At 36.2% G+C, this 19,491-nt stretch overlaps 4 protein-coding genes across 4 annotated transcripts; 2 read left to right on the plus strand and 2 right to left on the minus strand.

The window, feature by feature from the left end:
- On the plus strand, positions 2,717-4,639 carry LOC104769525. The gene is made up of 4 exons (XM_010493752.2): positions 2,717-3,477; positions 3,688-3,928; positions 4,028-4,145; positions 4,236-4,639. Exons 1-4 carry the CDS (start codon positions 2,864-2,866, stop codon positions 4,325-4,327), a joined length of 1,065 nt encoding a protein of 354 aa, XP_010492054.1. The 5' UTR covers positions 2,717-2,863; the 3' UTR covers positions 4,328-4,639.
- Positions 4,815-7,936, plus strand: LOC104769526 (glucose-6-phosphate 1-dehydrogenase 2, chloroplastic). The gene is made up of 9 exons (XM_010493753.2): positions 4,815-5,234; positions 5,412-5,641; positions 5,771-5,865; positions 5,972-6,086; positions 6,213-6,418; positions 6,502-6,651; positions 6,736-6,856; positions 6,933-7,162; positions 7,234-7,936. The coding sequence occupies exons 1-9, from the start codon at positions 5,039-5,041 to the stop codon at positions 7,682-7,684; spliced, it is 1,794 nt and encodes a 597-aa protein (XP_010492055.1). The 5' UTR covers positions 4,815-5,038; the 3' UTR covers positions 7,685-7,936.
- LOC104769527 lies at positions 8,078-10,403 on the minus strand. The gene has a single exon (XM_010493754.2). It carries the CDS (start codon positions 10,355-10,357, stop codon positions 8,117-8,119), a length of 2,241 nt encoding a protein of 746 aa, XP_010492056.1. The 5' UTR covers positions 10,358-10,403; the 3' UTR covers positions 8,078-8,116.
- LOC104769528 (photosynthetic NDH subunit of lumenal location 5, chloroplastic) lies at positions 12,151-14,420 on the minus strand. The gene is made up of 7 exons (XM_010493755.2): positions 14,308-14,420; positions 14,001-14,204; positions 13,724-13,877; positions 13,553-13,641; positions 12,906-12,960; positions 12,681-12,766; positions 12,151-12,412 (listed from the first exon to the last, which is right to left on the minus strand). The coding sequence occupies exons 1-7, from the start codon at positions 14,329-14,331 to the stop codon at positions 12,254-12,256; spliced, it is 771 nt and encodes a 256-aa protein (XP_010492057.1). The 5' UTR covers positions 14,332-14,420; the 3' UTR covers positions 12,151-12,253.

A 19,491-nucleotide genomic window follows, 5' to 3' on the forward strand; every position in this document is an offset into this window, starting at 1 on the left:
TATGAATTGTTTTAAATTTATGTGAATTGATAAAAAAATACTTCACTGTTTATGAACGTAGTACACAAAAAACAGTACAAGTCAAGTTGCGGATGTTCTGAAAATAGTGACAATGTCTTGTCACCTCTGTTTAATTGTAAATGTCTTATCCAAGGGAATATAAAATGTATGTTGTTGTTGTTGTTGTTACAGTGAAAATCATTTAATGGATGCTTGCTTGCTTATTCAGATGTTAAATTACTTTAAACAATTGTTGGATATTGATAACCGCGACTTAATGTTTTTCCTCATATCTTCTTCTTCTTTGTTGTTTTTTTTGTCTTGTATCGGTTAATCATAGTGTAAACAATGCGAACGTTGGACATATTTTGCTAATAATATGTTAGTTAAAAATTCTTGTTGACCAAACCAAAAACAAAAGAAAGTTATAAATTTCTTAATTTCTCAGTAACAAATCTAGTAATAACAAATTTAAGCTTATCTTACCAAAAGATTCTAAAATCATTCATAGCTGCTATTAATGATTAGCCTGTCTGCTGAAAGATGCTCTTTTACTTTCCTTTTTTTAAGATTCGGATGGATTTGAGCCTTTAATAGTACTCTATCTATCTACTTACTACACCTGGCCAGTATTTGAACTTGAGGCCCGTCACCTATGGGCTTTCAAACACAAACAGCCCATTCTTTTCTGAACACACATCCAACACGCAGGCCTATTGAACCAGAAATTGCATCCAATCCAATTATTTTTGTTTTTATATCTGTGATTTTTAACATGATATGTAAAAGGTTGTAGACAAATTATTACGAAGGTAAAAACTTTGGTCTAAGAAGGTCGTCCAATGCTTATGCCCCAATATAGCTTCGAAAAACTTTCCATTTACTGTCTACTAAACATTATTAGGAGTTATATTAAAACATTAACTCTTTATGAACTCTTTATCCTCAATCCTCATGGAGGATTTGATTAGTCAACCAATTTAACTCGAATAAGCAAAAAAAAGGAAGAGCAAAGGATTTCCTTTTTTACTAGCCGTTACAGGTAAAAAAAAAAAAACCGTTTTCACTTTAACGCGCGATTCACGACGTTATTCACGCCGTCCAAGACAAGTCCGCGCACATGTGGCGCAGAGCCTTCTCGTTTTAAAAAAAATGCCCCCATCACTGACACAGATCATACGTGTGAGAAAGCTCTCTCATTGGTTAATACCGTTACTAAAAGCTGATGTGTCTTCCTATAATTGGCAATCTACCAAAAAGGAGGCACCATGTGCACGTTAGAGTATGATGCGCCAGCTAATAAAACGACAGGATTCAATATATTAAAATAAAATAAAATAAGTAAATATTGTGAGTGGCGTGGTCCACCGTAGCACGGTCAAGCCTCAGCCATTCGTTAGTCAGACGGAGTTAAAGTAAACCACTTAGATTTCGCCACGTGTTCACTTTCCTCTCCCGCGTTATAGTCTACACAGATCTAACCGTTAACTCCAACAGTCGTGTTCTCTCACCTCCCATATCTAGCCGTTGAGCCCAAAACTGTACATCTCTCTCTCTCTCTCTCTCCTCTTCTTGCAGTTTCGTTTCGAAAGAAAGAGAACGAAGAAGAAGAAAGAACGAAACCTGCAGATTTGTTTGTAAGAAAAAATGGGTAAGCTTTTGTGTGATTCCACGGCAACATTTCAATCTCCTTCGCCTACGGTTCCTTGGAGAGAGCCTTCAACAGCCGCCGCCGTATCTCTCGACGACGTGGATCTTGTTGACCAATCCGCGGCGGCTGCGGCGGTCGAAGCGGTGGAGAAGACGATGGAGGCGGCGGCTACGGCGTGGGATGAGGTTTTTGGTCTTGAGGAGCAGCAAAGACGGCATCTTAGCCGGCTTNTTAAAATAAAATAAAATAAGTAAATATTGTGAGTGGCGTGGTCCACCGTAGCACGGTCAAGCCTCAGCCATTCGTTAGTCAGACGGAGTTAAAGTAAACCACTTAGATAACGCCACGTGTTCACTTTCCTCTCCCGCGTTATAGTCTACACAGATCTAACCGTTAACTCCAACAGTCGTGTTCTCTCACCTCCCATATCTAGCCGTTGAGCCCAAAACTGTACATCNAACATTATTAGGAGTTATATTAAAACATTAACTCTTTATGAACTCTTTATCCTCAATCCTCATGGAGGATTTGATTAGTCAACCAATTTAACTCGAATAAGCAAAAAAAAGGAAGAGCAAAGGATTTCCTTTTTTACTAGCCGTTACAGGTAAAAAAAAAAAAACCGTTTTCACTTTAACGCGCGATTCACGACGTTATTCACGCCGTCCAAGACAAGTCCGCGCACATGTGGCGCAGAGCCTTCTCGTTTTAAAAAAAATGCCCCCATCACTGACACAGATCATACGTGTGAGAAAGCTCTCTCATTGGTTAATACCGTTACTAAAAGCTGATGTGTCTTCCTATAATTGGCAATCTACCAAAAAGGAGGCACCATGTGCACGTTAGAGTATGATGCGCCAGCTAATAAAACGACAGGATTCAATATATTAAAATAAAATAAAATAAGTAAATATTGTGAGTGGCGTGGTCCACCGTAGCACGGTCAAGCCTCAGCCATTCGTTAGTCAGACGGAGTTAAAGTAAACCACTTAGATTACGCCACGTGTTCACTTTCCTCTCCCGCGTTATAGTCTACACAGATCTAACCGTTAACTCCAACAGTCGTGTTCTCTCACCTCCCATATCTAGCCGTTGAGCCCAAAACTGTACATCTCTCTCTCTCTCTCTCTCCTCTTCTTGCAGTTTCGTTTCGAAAGAAAGAGAACGAAGAAGAAGAAAGAACGAAACCTGCAGATTTGTTTGTAAGAAAAAATGGGTAAGCTTTTGTGTGATTCCACGGCAACATTTCAATCTCCTTCGCCTACGGTTCCTTGGAGAGAGCCTTCAACAGCCGCCGCCGTATCTCTCGACGACGTGGATCTTGTTGACCAATCCGCGGCGGCTGCGGCGGTCGAAGCGGTGGAGAAGACGATGGAGGCGGCGGCTACGGCGTGGGATGAGGTTTTTGGTCTTGAGGAGCAGCAAAGACGGCATCTTAGCCGGCTTCACGCGAGGGGTGTGTTGTGGAAGCATCCTGGGAAAGACGATTCCTCTGCTTCCGTCGTTTTCCGTCTTTCCCACGGCGGAGAGGTTTCTTCCGACGGGAACTGTCTTTTCACCGCGTCGCACAAGGCCATGGAGGCGCGTGGGATCGACGCGCGAGATTTGCGGCGGCGTACGGTGAGGAGGTTTTTGGAGGATTTCGGATCTGCGAGCGAGGGTGAGAAGGAGGTTATTACGGATGCGATAAGGCATATGTATTCGCCGGATCTGAAGAGTGGTTGGGGGATTCATATCGTTCAGGAAGAGAAGTTGTTGGCCAAGAAAGATGAAAGGGAGACTCTAGATTCCGCCATTGATGAGCTTATTCAGATTGGGATGCAGAGGTACGTTAGCTCTTTTGTTTTTTGCTAACTCCAGATTCAGATCTGGTTTGAATGGATATGGAAATTAGGAAGTAAATGTTGCATTGTTGTTCTTGTCATGATTAAGAAAGTTGCAAACTTTAGGTGAAATTATGCTTCTTTATAATCAATCTCATTAAGGGTTTGTGTTGTTTATTGATTACTTTTGTCTCTTGTTTTGTTACATTGCAGAGAAACTGCGGCAGAGTCGATCTACAGAGAGAGGTGTCTGCCTGTGAACGATGGACTTAGTTGGGCTAAGTACATGTCGATTTCAGGGTCATCAGAGGATGAGTATGACATTATCACCTTGCAGTATACGGAAGATGGGTTGTTATCTGTAGAAGAGAACAGAGAAGGACATGCAGCTGCGTTTGGGGATGATATTGCAATTGAATGTCTCGCCACAGAATTCAAACGAGAAATCTATGTGGTGAGTAGTAGTGATCTATCTGCTTATCAAGTTTTCTTACTTGGTTGTGTTATTTTTAATTACATCAAAGTAAGGTTGTGAAATTTGTGTTATCTATAGGTGCAAGCTCATGGATCAGATGGGATGGTAGAGGAAGAGAACTGTGTGTTCTTCCTTCCACACAAACCAAGAAGTGAAGTCCTTGATGTCCCAGTCTTTCTTTTCATGAAAGGCACAGGTAGTTAATTACTAATAAAAAGACCAACTTGATAAAATCTTTCTCTACATTTATATAAATTAAGTACTAAAAACTATCTCATTGGTTCAGGTTGGTGTGGTGGTGGAGCAGACCATTACGAGCCATTGATTGCGAATCCATCTCCGCTGATATCTCATGAGAAAGTCGCCCTTGTTCTCTGATATTGAGCTTTCTTCAAATTCATAGAATTTGAGGGTTTTTTTTGGTAGTTTTAATACTGTTGTTGTTAGAGAGTACCACATGTTAGGGGGAGAGAGAGAGTTGTGCAGGTTATTGGCCTGCTGAGGAGGTTAAGCTGTTTTTATCAATTTGTAGTTTTGAGGAAGAGTGATGATTTTTTGTTCATTATTTGGGATGGGGGAAATGGGAAATTCTCTTTTGTCTGTCTAAAGAGTTGCGGCTGTAACTGTAAGAGTGTAAACTCATCATTTTTGTATTTTTGACTTCTTTGAAATGAAAAAAGTTTCCCAAAATGAGATCTTTCAGCTTGCAACTAAATTTGCATCCAACCAACCAAAATCAGTCCAAAGTAAAACTACAAAACAAAAGAAAGCATCTTTGAGAAACGTATATTCGGAGGAGATCTCAAAAGCAAAAAAGTCCACTTGGGGGGGGCTTATTGGTAGAATTAAATAAAATAAGTTTCTGCAGTCAGAAGCCCTTCACGTAGCCATACCAGCACAACACAAACCCAGTGAGCAGTTTGTTTTAAAGACAAAAGACAACCTTTGGGAGATCTCAAAAGGTTTCTATTTGCAGAAATGCCCCTTTAAACCCACTTCGATGTTTCTTATGTTCTTCTTCTTTCCTTAACTAAAAAATCTCATCTTTAAGCGCCCCAAATCCTTCCTCTCAGTAGTATCATTTTGAAGATGGCTGCTCTGTCTTCCTCCGTTACCTCCCGATCATATCGTTCCGGTTATTCGGCTTCTTTCTCACCGGTTAAAGGTAACCGACACCGATCACTCTCGTTCCTGTCTGCTTCTTCTCCTCGAGGATTGGATATTCATGACCTCTGTGTCAGATTCCAGAGCAAGTCTGCTCGTGCTTCTGTTTTTATGCAAGATGGTTAGTTCGATTCTCTCTTTATCTGTCTGTATTGGATTTGATCGAATCTAAGTGCAATTGAATTCTCTGATATCTGGAATTTTCAATACTTAGTTATGGAACCATTAGGTGTGTATCTGTAATATTCATATCCAGCAATAGAGGGATTGTTCTGACATTTTAGATTGGGGTTTTTAGGTGCAATTGTCACTGATTCAAATCCAACAGAGAATAAATCTTCTCTTAAAGGATTAAAAGACGAGGTGCTATCAGTTCTGTCTCAAGATGTAGCCAAGGTTGGAGCAGAATCTGATGGTCAAAACAAGTCAACGGTTAGTATCACGGTGGTTGGAGCCTCTGGTGATCTTGCCAAGAAGAAGATTTTCCCGGCTCTTTTCGCCCTTTACTATGAAGGCTGTCTTCCTGAGGTATTGCCAAGAAGATGGTTTTTTTTTTTGTTTGATCTCTTTCATTTGCTATTTTGATTTTTGTCTGTGTGTGTATTGTTTTGCACTCTACAGCCTGATGATTGATGATTTGGTTTTGTTTTGTGGCAGCATTTTACGATATTCGGTTATTCTAGGAGTAAGATGACTGATGCTGAACTGAGAAACATGGTCAGCAGAACACTGACCTGCAGAATTGATAAGAGGTGAGCACTTGTAGCTCTTGAAGTTTCCGTTCTCAGTTTAAAGACTGGTTACTAGTGGAGATGGGTTTATGAATATTATTAAGCCATTGTTCCATCTGGATTTCAGGGCTAACTGTGGTGAGAAGATGGAAGAGTTTCTCAAGAGATGTTTTTACCATTCTGGTCAGTATGATTCTCAGGAACATTTTACTGAATTGGACAAGAAGCTCAAAGAACATGAGGTATTGATGTGTTCCACTGCCAAATTTTCAGCTTTCAACTTCTTGTCGACTGTGTTGCTTTGATTGCTTTATATGTTTATGTTCTCTTCAAATATCAGTAAAACTTCCTTTTTATATTTTTTGCAGGGTGGAAGAATCTCAAACCGCCTCTTTTATTTGTCTATCCCTCCAAATATATTTGTAGATGCTGTGAAATGTGCAAGCACTTCTGCTTCATCTGTTAATGGATGGACCAGGGTCATCGTCGAGAAACCTTTTGGTCGAGATTCTGAAACCTCAGCTGCTTTAACAAAATCACTTAAGCAATATTTGGAGGAGGATCAAATTTTTAGGTCGGAGATCTTTCACTTATAGCTTTGTTTATCTTGTAATGATGATGCTATTGAATGCTGTGCTAATATGATAATTCTTACAGGATAGACCATTACCTAGGGAAGGAGCTAGTAGAGAACTTATCTGTTCTTCGATTCTCAAACCTTATATTTGAACCGCTATGGTCAAGGCAGTACATAAGGAATGTTCAGTTTATATTTTCTGAAGATTTCGGCACTGAAGGACGTGGAGGGTAAAATTGCTTGTTTACCATTATCTGGCTTTTATATCTCTTCTGCATTGAAAGCTTATATCGGTTCTCTTATGTTTATTTCAGGTACTTTGACAACTACGGAATAATAAGAGATATAATGCAGAATCATCTGCTTCAAATCTTAGCCCTCTTTGCCATGGAAACACCTGTTAGTTTGGATGGAGAGGATATCAGAAATGAAAAGGTATAATATCTATTTCCTACAAAATTTTGGGGTTGGTTCAAGAAAGCATATTATGAAAGTCTCGTGCACAATTCAGGTTAAGGTGTTACGTTCAATGAGGCCAATTCGAGTTGAAGATGTGGTAATAGGACAATACAAGAGTCACACAAAGGGAGGAGTCACATATCCAGCCTACACCGATGATAAAACTGTACCAAAAGGTAGTCTGACTCCGACATTTGCAGCTGCTGCTCTTTTCATTGACAATGCAAGATGGGAGGGCGTCCCTTTTCTAATGAAAGCTGGCAAAGCACTACACACCAGGAGGTAGTGTCTATAACTTCATAACTTGTGAAATTTTGTATATTGACTCTTACTGATATAAGTATAATCTACAGTGCAGAGATAAGGGTGCAGTTCAGACATGTTCCGGGGAATTTGTATAACCGGAATACAGTTTCTAATCTTGATCAAGCTACAAATGAACTTGTGATCCGTGTCCAACCAGATGAAGCAATCTATCTGAGAATCAACAACAAGGTCCCTGGTTTAGGAATGAGATTAGATCGTAGTAACTTGAATCTTCTATACTCAGACAGGTATTCAAAAGAGATACCAGACGCATATGAGAGACTTCTGTTAGATGCAATAGAAGGAGAAAGAAGGTTGTTCATAAGAAGTGACGAGCTTGATGCAGCTTGGTCAGTATTCACTCCGTTAATTAAAGAGATTGAAGAGAAGAAGAGAATCCCTGAGTACTATCCTTATGGCAGTCGTGGTCCAGTTGGTGCTCATTATCTAGCTGCTAAGCATAAGGTGCAATGGGGTGACGTTAGCCTTGACCAGTAAAAACACTTTCTTTGTTTGGTGTTGTCTCTTTTTCATATTGATATAGATTAATCTTAGGATTCAAGCTTTTCCCACGTCTCTTTTTACAGCTTTAATTGGTCATTTGGTTCTGTACGTATACCATTAATAAATAAGTAAAGCAAAGTCCAGAAAGGTTGACCAAATCAACAACCCTAGAAACTTATGTGTTGATTGGTTGTTTCTTTCGCTGATTACTTGATCAATGAACGTAGAAGACTACTTGCTCGTTTGTTTCGCTGATTACTTGATTCTATGCTCAGCAATTAAGAATTTAGCATAATGAAGTAATTTGACATTATTTATTGTTATGTTTTGAATCGTTAGGGTTTGAGTAAACCATTAAAAATAAACTCAACAAAGTAACAGCCCCACCAATAAGCAATACAAAACAAAGAAGTAGAAATCTTTTTATCAATCAACCACAACAAGCGACTTATACTCTTTTCTGTCTATTACAGACTCCATGATAATCATAGGGTCAATCTCTCCATTATGTTCCAAAAACATTTTGATCAGATTCTTCGAAAACCCACTTACCAAAGCTACTCCCTTCTTGTTTCCGAGAACAGGGGTTGACTTTGAATCCCTCAGATTCCAAAACACAATCTCCGGCACAGCATCTCCGTACCCTTTCTCTCTGTACTTGCTCACAATCACCTCATAATCTGTTTCCCATCCATTACTCGGAGTCGGAGGCGACCATCCCCATCTATTGTATGGTGAAGTCGAAGTCGACGCTTGATCAAACTCCATATCACTGAACACAAACACCCTCTTGATCATCTCTTCCGGCTTCAGCTTCCCTTCTACGGCCACTTCAAGAATCAAATCAAACACCTTCTGAAAATCAGTGTTCATATCCCATTGCATGTTCCTCACAAACTCTGTTTTTGATCTCAAATCGTCTCCTGTCACCAAATGCAGTTCAGGGTTTTCGCTGAACGTTATAAGCTTTCCTCTCCATGGCTCTTCTGATAGCTCAGAGACTAGCAAACCAAGCGCGACTGAAACCTCAATTGGAACACCGTACATAGATGCGGAAACGTCACAAATAGCCATGCAGTTCGACAAAGAACCTTTCGTTTTAAGGTCATCAACCATTCGTTGCCATTGCAGCTCAGCGACTTGTCCACCGTCTCCGCCGTCTAACTCTCTTATTATCTCGTGAGGTAACACAGCACCGGCGGCTACCTTGGTTTTCCCCATTCTCGCATCGTCAAGATATTGCTGAAACCTCTCTGCGTCGTGTTTCAAGAAAATCTCCTTGTACGACTTCATCGCCACTGATGCAACACGGTTGTAAGGGAGAGATGCCCAATCTTTCGCTCCCATGTATACTTCAGGGAGTTGCAGAGTCTTCCGGAGGGGAACAAGAACTTGTTTCCGTAGCCGATCACGAACTCTGTACGCATAGTGAGCTTCTTCCACGCCTTGGTATTCCGGGAATGATTCTCGGGGAAACACCTTCCTGGCAATGCTCTCGCAGACAAGAGTTGCTTTGTCGAACGAAGAATCAAGCGATGGACACCATTTAGCCGCTAGGGAGATTTTGTTTGGTCGGCCGGATGTCAAAAATTCTAGGTCTCTCCTTAGTTGATTTGCGAATAGATCAGACACACCTTCATGGAGAAACCTATAGTTTGGATCGTTAGTATATCTTGTTAATGCCTTCTTCCCCATTGAAACCTTATTTTGCTTGCGCGCCAAGCTTGCTTTGGCTTTCTCCTCTTGATTCTTCCTCTCTGCGTTCTCTACCCTCTGCTGCCTCGTTGCTAACGGCCTGAATGTAAAACCACGGCGACCCCTTCCGCGACCCCTCCCACGACCAAAACCACGACCACCACCACCACGACTAGAAAATCGAGCTCTTCTACGTCGAGCTGCTGCCTCTATCGTATCGATCCATTCCGAATTCTGGATATTGCGGATTTCAGATCCTTGTACAAGCCGGTAAAGAATCTCCGGGAAATCTTTAAAATATCCAAATTTAGAGATGGACTCGAGGTTACAAGCTAGGGTTTTGGGATGGCGACTATGGAGCCACAACGCCGCCATGTAAAACCCTTCCTTGTCAGATTTTCCAGTGCCACGTACTCCACGAAGGTTACAGATAAGCTTGAGAGTGGTTAAGGCGTCGTGACCCCAAGCCTCCTGTAGGCGCTTCTCCAGAGAAGCCTTGGGCGTGGAGGGAACAACGTGGAAGAAGAAGTCGAGGCAGGGGTTGCCTGAGGAGAGGTACGTGGCGGATCCATTCTCAGTATAGCCCATCTCAGGTGATTTTTTTTTTACTTTTAGCGGTTTAACAGGTCTAACAGGTCTAACCGGTCTAACCGGTCTAACCATTCTAACAGGTCTAACCGGTCTAACCGGTCTAACAGATTTGACGACGTTGGCTTTAGTTGAGTTCCTGACGTTTGAGACCTTTGCGACGCTGGGACGACAAGTGTCGATGTTTTTGAGGAGAGCGGCGAGGTACGTGGTGGGTCTATCCTCGGTTTGTCCCGTCGGCGGTGGAGTGTTGGCGTTTGAGACCATTGCGTTCACTATTGCTGGATTGCTGGGACCAGAAGCTGTGATCGGTTTGGTGTTGGGTATTGTGAGGGGAGCACAGGAGTCTGGTATCTCGGGTGGACCAACCAACGAAGAAGCCATGGTTATATAGGAAACGATAAGACGGTCTGTCGAGAGAAGGAAGAGAGTTGAGGATTGGAATTGAGAATAAGAGCGATATCGAATAAAGAAGGCTGTACCTAATATTTATACAAGTACGTAACCACCGACTAACCTAGGTAGGGTTACCTAAAGTTGTTACAAAGTATAAGGTAATTAATGTACCGAAGATACGAGACTATCGGATCGGAGATTAAATGTTCCGAGATTTTTTTGATCAGAAACTTGATTCAGTAGCTTGGGGATCAAGTTCTCTATAAAGACTTTTTAATTAGTAAATAAATTACTTTTTTTTTTGGTAGAAAGTAAATAAATTACTTTGTTACATATCTTTTTTAAATGGAGAATAATGTTTATTTAATATATTACATTTATCTTAAAATTAAAAAATATACATGGTTCTATATATATATATATATATATACTAGATAAGGCCTAACACAGGTAAAAAATTTTAAAAAAATTATTGAGAATAACTAAGTTTTAATATACATGTTTTTAGATTTTATCTTGTAACATTTTAATAAATTTCATTTTAATACTCTCTCAGTGACATGGTATAAGAGTTTAAGGCTTTTTTTTGCTCTATTTTATAATATTTTCTTAAATTTCTATGTACAGTTTTTATTAATATAACAATTTATGACAATTTTAACTTTGCAGTATATTTTCCTATTTGTTGATGTTTTATAAATGACAAAATACTTATTGTTTATTAATCTTTGTGTTTTTACCCAAAAACTCTTATAGGACAAGGAGTACGTACTATTTAAATATATGTACCATCATAATAAACCAAAATATAAAAATATACAATCAATAGAAAACACAAAAACAGAGATTTTTCAAAAAAAAAAAAAAAGATCCGACAAAGAACAGCCAGAACACGTCCCATAGTAGCCTTCTCACTTGATCACAACCTCATATCAAACGTCCGGTAAACAAATGGTCATAAAGTATATTGCGAGTTAAAAAAATTAATATAAATATTTAACTTCACAAACAGTTGGGAAATTAATTATTTCTCTATTTACAAAACATCTAATATTTAACAAACAAATACAATATAAAATATAAATAATAATAAAAATTATATTCAAGCGGCGGGATAAAATATAGTAAATAAGTAAAGCAAAGGGGTTTTCTCTTATTTTCTACGAGGAAAAAAATGTCTTAGTTGGTTGTGGTATTCTGCGTCTGATTCGGAGATATAATGTATCCAGAAAGGTTGACCAAATCAACAACCTAAGCTGAAAAACAAACATGTGTTGATAGATTTAGAAAGTAGGCTTTATATACAAATGGATGAGATATATGTTCAACAAATCCGCTGTAGCACACAGGTTAATTTCAATTGAAGTGAAATCCGGGTTCAAACCTCGGCAGCGGAATGATTTTTCTCTTATTTTTTTAGTAATCTATAATTAACGTGAAACACAATATCGGTTAGTTTATCTAATTAACCAAAGTAAAAAAGTAACATATCTGTTGGACCGAGTCGTGAAACACAAGAGTTTTTATTTGAGTTTGGGTTTCCAGCAAATTCATGTTTTTTAATAATGTATCCAGAAAGGTTGACCAAATCAACTTAAGCAGAAAAACAAACATGTGTTAATAGATTTTGAAAGTAGGCTTTATATGATGGATGGTAGATATGTGCAACAGATCCGCTGTAGCACACAAGGTTAATTTCAAACTGATGAAATCCGGGTTCAAACCTCGGCAGCGGAATGTTTTTTTCTAATTCTTATTTTTTTGGTAATCACGGAAGAAAATGATGTAAAGGAATTCAATCCATTCAACAAAAGAAAGCGTGTAAAATGCAAACACATAGGCTCCATCTCATGTCTACAAGGTTTTAGTTTTAGATCTTAATACTTAAGCTTCAGACATTGGAAGTTGACCACAGTCTGCTATGACCACTTTCTTCCTGGGACGGTCTCCTCTGTCTGTCTCTTGTTCCTCTATCAGCTTCACCACTTCCATTCCTTCTATTACTTGCCCAAACACCACATGCCTTCCGTTCAACCATGACGTCTGTCCACATCACGTCTCATATTAATATGATATACACTCAACTTAGCAACAAAGATCAAATGGCTCTTCGTTAAAATCCAAATCCAATGTCAAGATTCGATTCTCTAGGTCATCTAATTGATTTCTATATAATACCCGTGTTCAGATGGACTATTGACGCTAGAGAATTACATTAAGCGAGATTCTTGCCTACTTATAAGATACTGTTTTAACTTCTAATTTCACATTAGTGCTTAACCAGAGAGGGAGATCTTTTATAAGTTATTACCGTAACAGTGCAGATAAAGAACTGACTTCCATTTGTATTAGGGCCAGCATTTGCCATACTCAGAACTCCTGGTCCGACATGGGATACTGCAACATATTGCACATTATTACTTATCATGAAATATTATCTAAGGAAACACTCTTGAGTATGAATGACAAAGCAAAGCTGGGCAGAATGAAAAAGAAGGAAACAGATCTACATGTTAAATAAGAATAATAGACTTACGCTTGAAATTCTCATCCTTGAATGTCCTGCCATATACACTTTTACCTCCAGTTCCCTGCTCAACAATTAGACTTCTGTATCATTATAATGAAACTATCCTAGCAGTTACTAGAATGAGCTTTGGTTTCTGGGATGTGCAGAAACAGAAAAATAACAAAAGAAGATCTAGATGAGACATGCAGAGAAGAGCTACAGCTAGAGCTATATATCCAAGAAACGGTATATAAGTTCCCTACCACAAATTATGTCTCCAGCCGAGGTTTTACTTATATGAAAGAAGAAAAGACTAAAATGTGAGGGATAGTTGTTATAAAGCCACTGATATCATGGTATGACTCAAACTTCTTCAAATTGACCTTTGGCAGAAACTACATTCTACCCCACTACTTAGAACATATAGAGTGGGAGGATTCAAGGAACTCCATGGCAGTCAGAAAGAGATTTTATGGATAGGAGCATACTCCACTCATTCTATCTTCTAAAGAGCTCAACACATCCACTGTCGGCAAATATACAACTTTTTTGTGGTGAAGTTTCTTCTTCTTAGTTTAAGAGAGGTATTAATGTAACAATGTTTTTTCAGGGTCAGATAGAAACAGAAAAGACAGAGAACCGTGCTATAAAGAGTTCAGTCAGAAAAAACTCACATTCCCCTTCTCAAAGTCTCCTCCCTGAATCATGAAATCTTTGATGACACGATGGAATGTCGAACCCTTGTAGCCAAATCCCTTCTCACCTAAGCAAGAACAATCACATTCACTGACCGTATATAAACACCTTGAGATGATATGAACATCCCATATGAGATGATAACTTACCTGTGCATAAAGCACGAAAGTTCTCCACAGTTTGGGGAACATCATCACCATACAATCCAATAACAATCCTCCCAGCTAACTTTCCCACTGGATTTCCAACACTTATATCGAAATACACCTTGTGCGTTATCTTCGATTGGGGTTCCGCAACTAGCTGTGTAATACAAAATCCACGTTATGATTCAATCGCTTAGGCAAATCTAATGAAAAAAACCCTAGAGTTTTAAGAATTACAATTCCATCATACAAAGATTAGGAGATGAGAGAATCTTCTAACCTCAGCATTCGATTGAACGGAGAAGCAGCGGTTGTTTCTTTTGGTATGAAGGAGGAGCGATGAGGCGGAGAAGGGAGTTGAAGACGAAAACGAGATTGAATCGAAGGCAGATTTGGTTCCGAATCGGAAAGAGGTAGATGTGTGAGCGGATGAATTGATCTGATAAAGTCTTCGTGGTGAAGGTGAGAGCGACTTCGGATTTGACTACGATAAATACCAAAAATATTAGGAGTATGAGAAGAGGATGAGACGACGAAGAAGCGGAAAGGTAATTTAAAAAAAAAAAAAAATCAAAAGGGAAACGAACCAGAGTCATCGTGAAGGCCGCCATGGGAGCTCAAAAACGCTTTAGCTCGCGTTTGTATTGGTTGGTGAGTGACGACGATGAGTGTGTGTACTGTGTGTGATATATAATAGCACGAATGAGTCTGAGAGACATTTTATTCGAGATATCAAGTTATAGTTGTTTTTTTTATGTAGTTTTAAAATAAAGTGTAAAGATGAAGTAAAAGTGGGTTACTAATGGGGAAAAAAGCTTAAAAATACCTCATCTAATTTTATTTTATACAAATAATACATGATCTTTTTTATTGGAAAAATAATACTCCTTTTAATTAATTAAAACTGATTAATATTTCAACTTTTAAATGTTGGAACTTTAATACCTAACACGTGTATTATTATTTTAAAATTACAAATTTACCCTTAAAATTCTCTTTGTTTTAATTAAATCAGAAATAATTAATTTTAAAAAATGAAAAATAGAAAAAAATAGAATTATTTAAATTATTTTTTCTGATTTAATTAAAACAAATAGAATTTTAAGGGCAAATTTGTAATTTAAAATAATAATACACGTGCTAGGTATTAAAATTCCAACATTTAATAGTTGAGATATTAATCAGCTTTAATTAATTAAAAGAACTATTATTTTTCCAATAGAAAAATATCAGGTATTATTTGTCCAAAATAAAATTAGATGAGGTATTTTTAAGCTTTTTCCCCTTTTCTAATATATATGAGTACTAGGTTGAGACCCTTATGTTTATCAAACAAAATAAATTTTGTATATATAATTAAACTTATACTAATTGAAATTTTAGTTTGATATTTGGTTTGGTTTATTAATGTTTGAAAATTTAAAATAATAATGATTTCACCAGTATCTTAAAATTTGGAACAACATAACGGTTGGACTGGTAACAAACTAAATCAAATAAATGATTGGTTAGATTATGTTAAATTTGTGAATTATCAAATTGGATTTATAACCGCTAACAGCGATGAAAACCCGTTTGAAACATATACAAATATTTAGGATGGCCGTAACTTTCTTTTCATTTTGTCAAGTTCCATTATCTACTACACCCGTTCTCAAATTTTCGTTGCATAATAGAAAGCATTCTCAATATGGAACATTCCAGATATGGGAAAATTTTGTATTCTGATTGAAAACGGGAGGAGACCGGACAAAAACATTAATTTTAGAACTCCCGTATGAAATAAACATAAATATAATTCATAGTATATGTATATATCATATGTTTTAATAAAAACATTACAAAATTAATTGACTTCTTTATTCATACTATTTTATATATGTTTCACCTATATTAGATTATGTTTTTTTAAATACTTTTAGCTGTTATAAAACATATTTATGTATTTTTCTTTTTATTTTATTTTGAATTTAATCTTTAATAGTGTCAAGAATTAAAATTATTTATTTAATATGTGTAAACATATTTATATAGTATAACGTCATTAACCCAAAATTTTGTCATTTTGATTTATAAATATTTGGGTGTTTGAGTGTTAATCAGTACTTTAAGATTTGGATTAGAAATTTTTATACTATGAGTCATCGTTAGCTTGAATGTTCCATTAGAGATTCAAGGTAACCATGACTTAAAAGTCTATAAAATTTTTAAAAGTATTGAGATCAACGCTCAAATACTCAAATTTCAATTTAATAGACTTTTTAAAGATAACATGACTTAGAAACAAATTTTAAGGTGCTCATGTTATAAAATTTTACTGCCATATGTGTTTTTTTGTTTTCTTTTCCATATATATCCCAAATTATAGTGTCATTTTAATAAAGACTGTTAACATCATATATTTGTAAAAATAAGAAAAGAATTTAATTTAATACATATAGCTGATTACAATATAGTCATTGAGGATTAATTGTACTTATATAGTTTATGTATACGTACCCCTTGTTGTATTTGCTGGTTTCAAAAGTTAATTAATGTTAATGCAAACATCAACTACATACTCTATTAAGAATTTCCTACTGAGATTTCTTAAATAAATATATATAAAAACTGAAAAAAAAAACAAACACTAATATAGTATTTTGTGACTTATCGGGTTCATATAAAAAATGTGGACTTCTTTTAAGCAATTAAATGTAATTTTCTTAATTTGCAGATGCTATGTCAATTGGATGAACACCCGTTCATACTACAATCTTCTCTTATATATCATCTCTAGATAGAAAATATATGCTTTCAAAAAAAATCTTGATTTATATATGTTTATATACACGACAGAAAATTATAAATTTAACAAATCATAAGATCATAAATCATAAACTGGACATAGTACATAGTATTGGCAACAAGTCATTTGATCAATCTGTAGAAAGCATCACTCTTGATATCAAGTATTGGGCCTCACATATGCAGAGTTGTCAATTTATTTACACACCAAGAGATTGTAATCAAGTTGCTCATATTTTAGCAAAGCATGGTTGTACATCTAATAATTTCTACTTTGAACAATTTATTCCTCCAACATGGCTAACAAGCTATTTATGTAATGACTTTCATAATTCATTAATATAAATCATTTTTGCTGGAAAAAAAAAATACATAGTATTGGCGAACTAAAAAAAAAATATAGCAGATATTAGCAAGGTATATTATGCAAACTCAATACAGAGACACCTTTTTTTTTTTTTTTCAGAAACAAAGAGATACAAAAATAGTGCTAAAGTGGTGTATAACTGTATATGTATGTGAATGTTATGTCGATTTCTCTATTTATAAGCTGGAAAGAGTAAACATTTTTACTCTTACGTTTAAAACTAAAAAATCTACATAAAATCTTTTAAAAACTTATTAAGTTTTCAGTTAATGCATATAAAATATGTTTGAATCTATATGGATGATTAGATTGGATTTTGAATTAATTGTCTTGATTTTCCTATTATAACGATGAGTAAATATATAAGTTTAGCTTTAGAAATAATCCATAAATTTTAGTAATTTGGTAAATAATTACTGATTTTATTTCAAGATTTCTTAAAATAAATCATCTATTTTAATTACGTTAAGTTATTTTCATAAATACTTCGAAATTAATTAGATTCATTTGTTATGGAAATCTTGTTAAATAATAGTTACATTTTTGGTATGTTATTAATTACGGAAAACTCTTATTATTTTATAAAATTTTAATAACTATATAAATTCAAGGAATTATTAATAGAAATAATTTCATTTTTCTTATAATATTTTAAATTTCATTTTTTAATCTTGTTGGCTTTAATTTCATTTAAAAAACTATACATGTTTAATATTTAATTTAGAAAAATATTTGGAAAACTTAATATATTCGAAATTAATTATTTATGCTTTATACCTATATCAAAAAATAGATATGAAATCTATAACCAATTATAAAAAGTTAATTATTTATTTCTTTAATAGTTGTTACCAGTTTTTAGGGAAGTTTCATTTTTTTTATTATGTATGCAAATGGATCTGTTTGGCAACATGTATATATGTTATATATATATATATATTTTATCCCTAAGTGTACTCCCCAATTAATAGTATAAATATGACACATTAGTAGTGTGAATCCAAAAAGTTTATATTTTGAATATTTTTATTATTAGTAATAAACATTGGCTATTTTATTTATTTAGTAATGAAGTTGTGTGTACACGGTGTTTTGACGGGCTTTAGACGGTGATACAACCCTGAAGTAGATAGGTTGTTTTTTTTTCAGGAACCTTAAGCTGAAATCCATTTGTTAATGATTATATTCATTTTTATTTGAAAATAAATTATCTGCCAAATAGAAAAGTTTTTGGTTTTATATTTTTAATATGTTTGTAACTAAATATAATAAAGGTTCTAGATACATTGTGGGGGATGGTAAGACTATCCGTATCGGGGAGGATAATTTCCTTGAAGTTCATCCACCAAGATTAGTCCAAACCTCACCAGTACAATCATCGACAACACTTGATCATTTCATCATTAAAACGGGTGATTCTCGGACATGGGACAATCAAAAACTACTAAACTCAGTTCAACAGTCGAAACAAGAGATGATTAAAAACATCCACCTCTCTCAAGATGAATATTCGGATAAACTCATTTGGAATTATACTCGCTCCGGGGATTATACTGTAAAATCTGGTTACTGGTTCATCACACACTATCCCTTTGATCCAGGAAATATCCCGAATATACCTCATGGTTCAGTGGAACTAAAGAATAAAATTTGGAAGCTAAGGTTACAACCAAAGATCAAACATTTTCTGTGGCGTATATTATGTCAAGCTATACCAGTCACTACACGGTTACGATCACGAGGTATGAACATTGATCCTTTATGTTCACGGTGTCGTCAAACAGAGGAGTCAATCCATCATGCTCTATTTTCTTGTCCTTTTGCCATAATGTCATGGAGACTTTCCGGTACTGTTTCTTTAAACACTTCTCACCTACCTTCAAGTGTAGAGGATGTCATTGACCAACTGCTATCATTCCAATCACAAACAACCAATTTACATGACTCTCTGTTGCCCTTTGTTCTGATATGGCGCGTTTGGAAAGCAAGAAACAATCAAGTTTTTAATAATTTTCGTGAAAGTGCGTCGACAACAGTTTTAATGTCAAAGTCGGACACAAAAGAATGGATAAACACCTTAAAGAACACATCGTCCTTACTACCTGCAACACACCGAAACATAAGTACTTGGTTACCGCCAACTCAACCGTATCTGAAATGCAACTTTGATGCTAGTTTCGACTATCAGACACATCAGGCAACAGGAGGATGGATGTTTAGGAACCATCAAGGTGAACCAATAGTATGGGGAGCAACTAAACTACACAATGTACGATCTCCACTAGAGGCAGAGACAAAAGGATTGCTTATAGCGATTCAACAAGCATGGATTCGTGGTTATCAAGCAATTATCTTTGAAGGAGACTGTGAAACACTGATTAAAATTGTAAATGGTTATACTATGGATGTCTCCTTAACAAATCTTCTGCATGACATAAGAGCTTGGTCTTCCAAAATAGGGCAAATTTCATTTACTTTCACAAAGAGAGAATGTAATAGGGTGGCACATGCCTTAGCTAAGAATGGATGTATAAATTCTCAATATTACACTGACTCTGTTTTGAAGCCACCATAGCTGAGCAACTCTCTATGTAATGATCTTTGTTAATCAATATAT

The sequence above is a fragment of the Camelina sativa genome, chromosome 20 (assembly GCF_000633955.1).
Source record: "Camelina sativa cultivar DH55 chromosome 20, Cs, whole genome shotgun sequence".
NCBI classification, from domain to species: Eukaryota; Viridiplantae; Streptophyta; class Magnoliopsida; order Brassicales; family Brassicaceae; genus Camelina; species Camelina sativa.

Excerpts from the sequence above, each read along its gene's own strand:
- LOC104769525 (XM_010493752.2), top strand. The coding sequence starts at position 2,864 with ATGGGTAAGCTTTTGTGTGATTCCACGGCAACATTTCAATCTCCTTCG. Across the intron at positions 3,478-3,687 it reads ATTCAGATTGGGATGCAGAG|AGAAACTGCGGCAGAGTCGA; the intron begins GTACGTTAGCTC and ends GTTACATTGCAG. Across the intron at positions 4,146-4,235 it reads TCTTTTCATGAAAGGCACAG|GTTGGTGTGGTGGTGGAGCA; the intron begins GTAGTTAATTAC and ends TCATTGGTTCAG.
- LOC104769526 (XM_010493753.2), top strand. The coding sequence starts at position 5,039 with ATGGCTGCTCTGTCTTCCTCCGTTACCTCCCGATCATATCGTTCCGGT. Across the intron at positions 5,642-5,770 it reads ATGAAGGCTGTCTTCCTGAG|CATTTTACGATATTCGGTTA; the intron begins GTATTGCCAAGA and ends GTTTTGTGGCAG. Across the intron at positions 6,652-6,735 it reads GGCACTGAAGGACGTGGAGG|GTACTTTGACAACTACGGAA; the intron begins GTAAAATTGCTT and ends TGTTTATTTCAG.
- LOC104769527 (XM_010493754.2), bottom strand. The coding sequence starts at position 10,357 with ATGGCTTCTTCGTTGGTTGGTCCACCCGAGATACCAGACTCCTGTGCT.
- LOC104769528 (XM_010493755.2), bottom strand. The coding sequence starts at position 14,331 with ATGGCGGCCTTCACGATGACTCTG. Across the intron at positions 13,642-13,723 it reads CTTTCGTGCTTTATGCACAG|GTGAGAAGGGATTTGGCTAC; the intron begins GTAAGTTATCAT and ends GTTCTTGCTTAG. Across the intron at positions 12,961-13,552 it reads GAGACTTTGAGAAGGGGAAT|GGAACTGGAGGTAAAAGTGT; the intron begins GTGAGTTTTTTC and ends ATTGTTGAGCAG.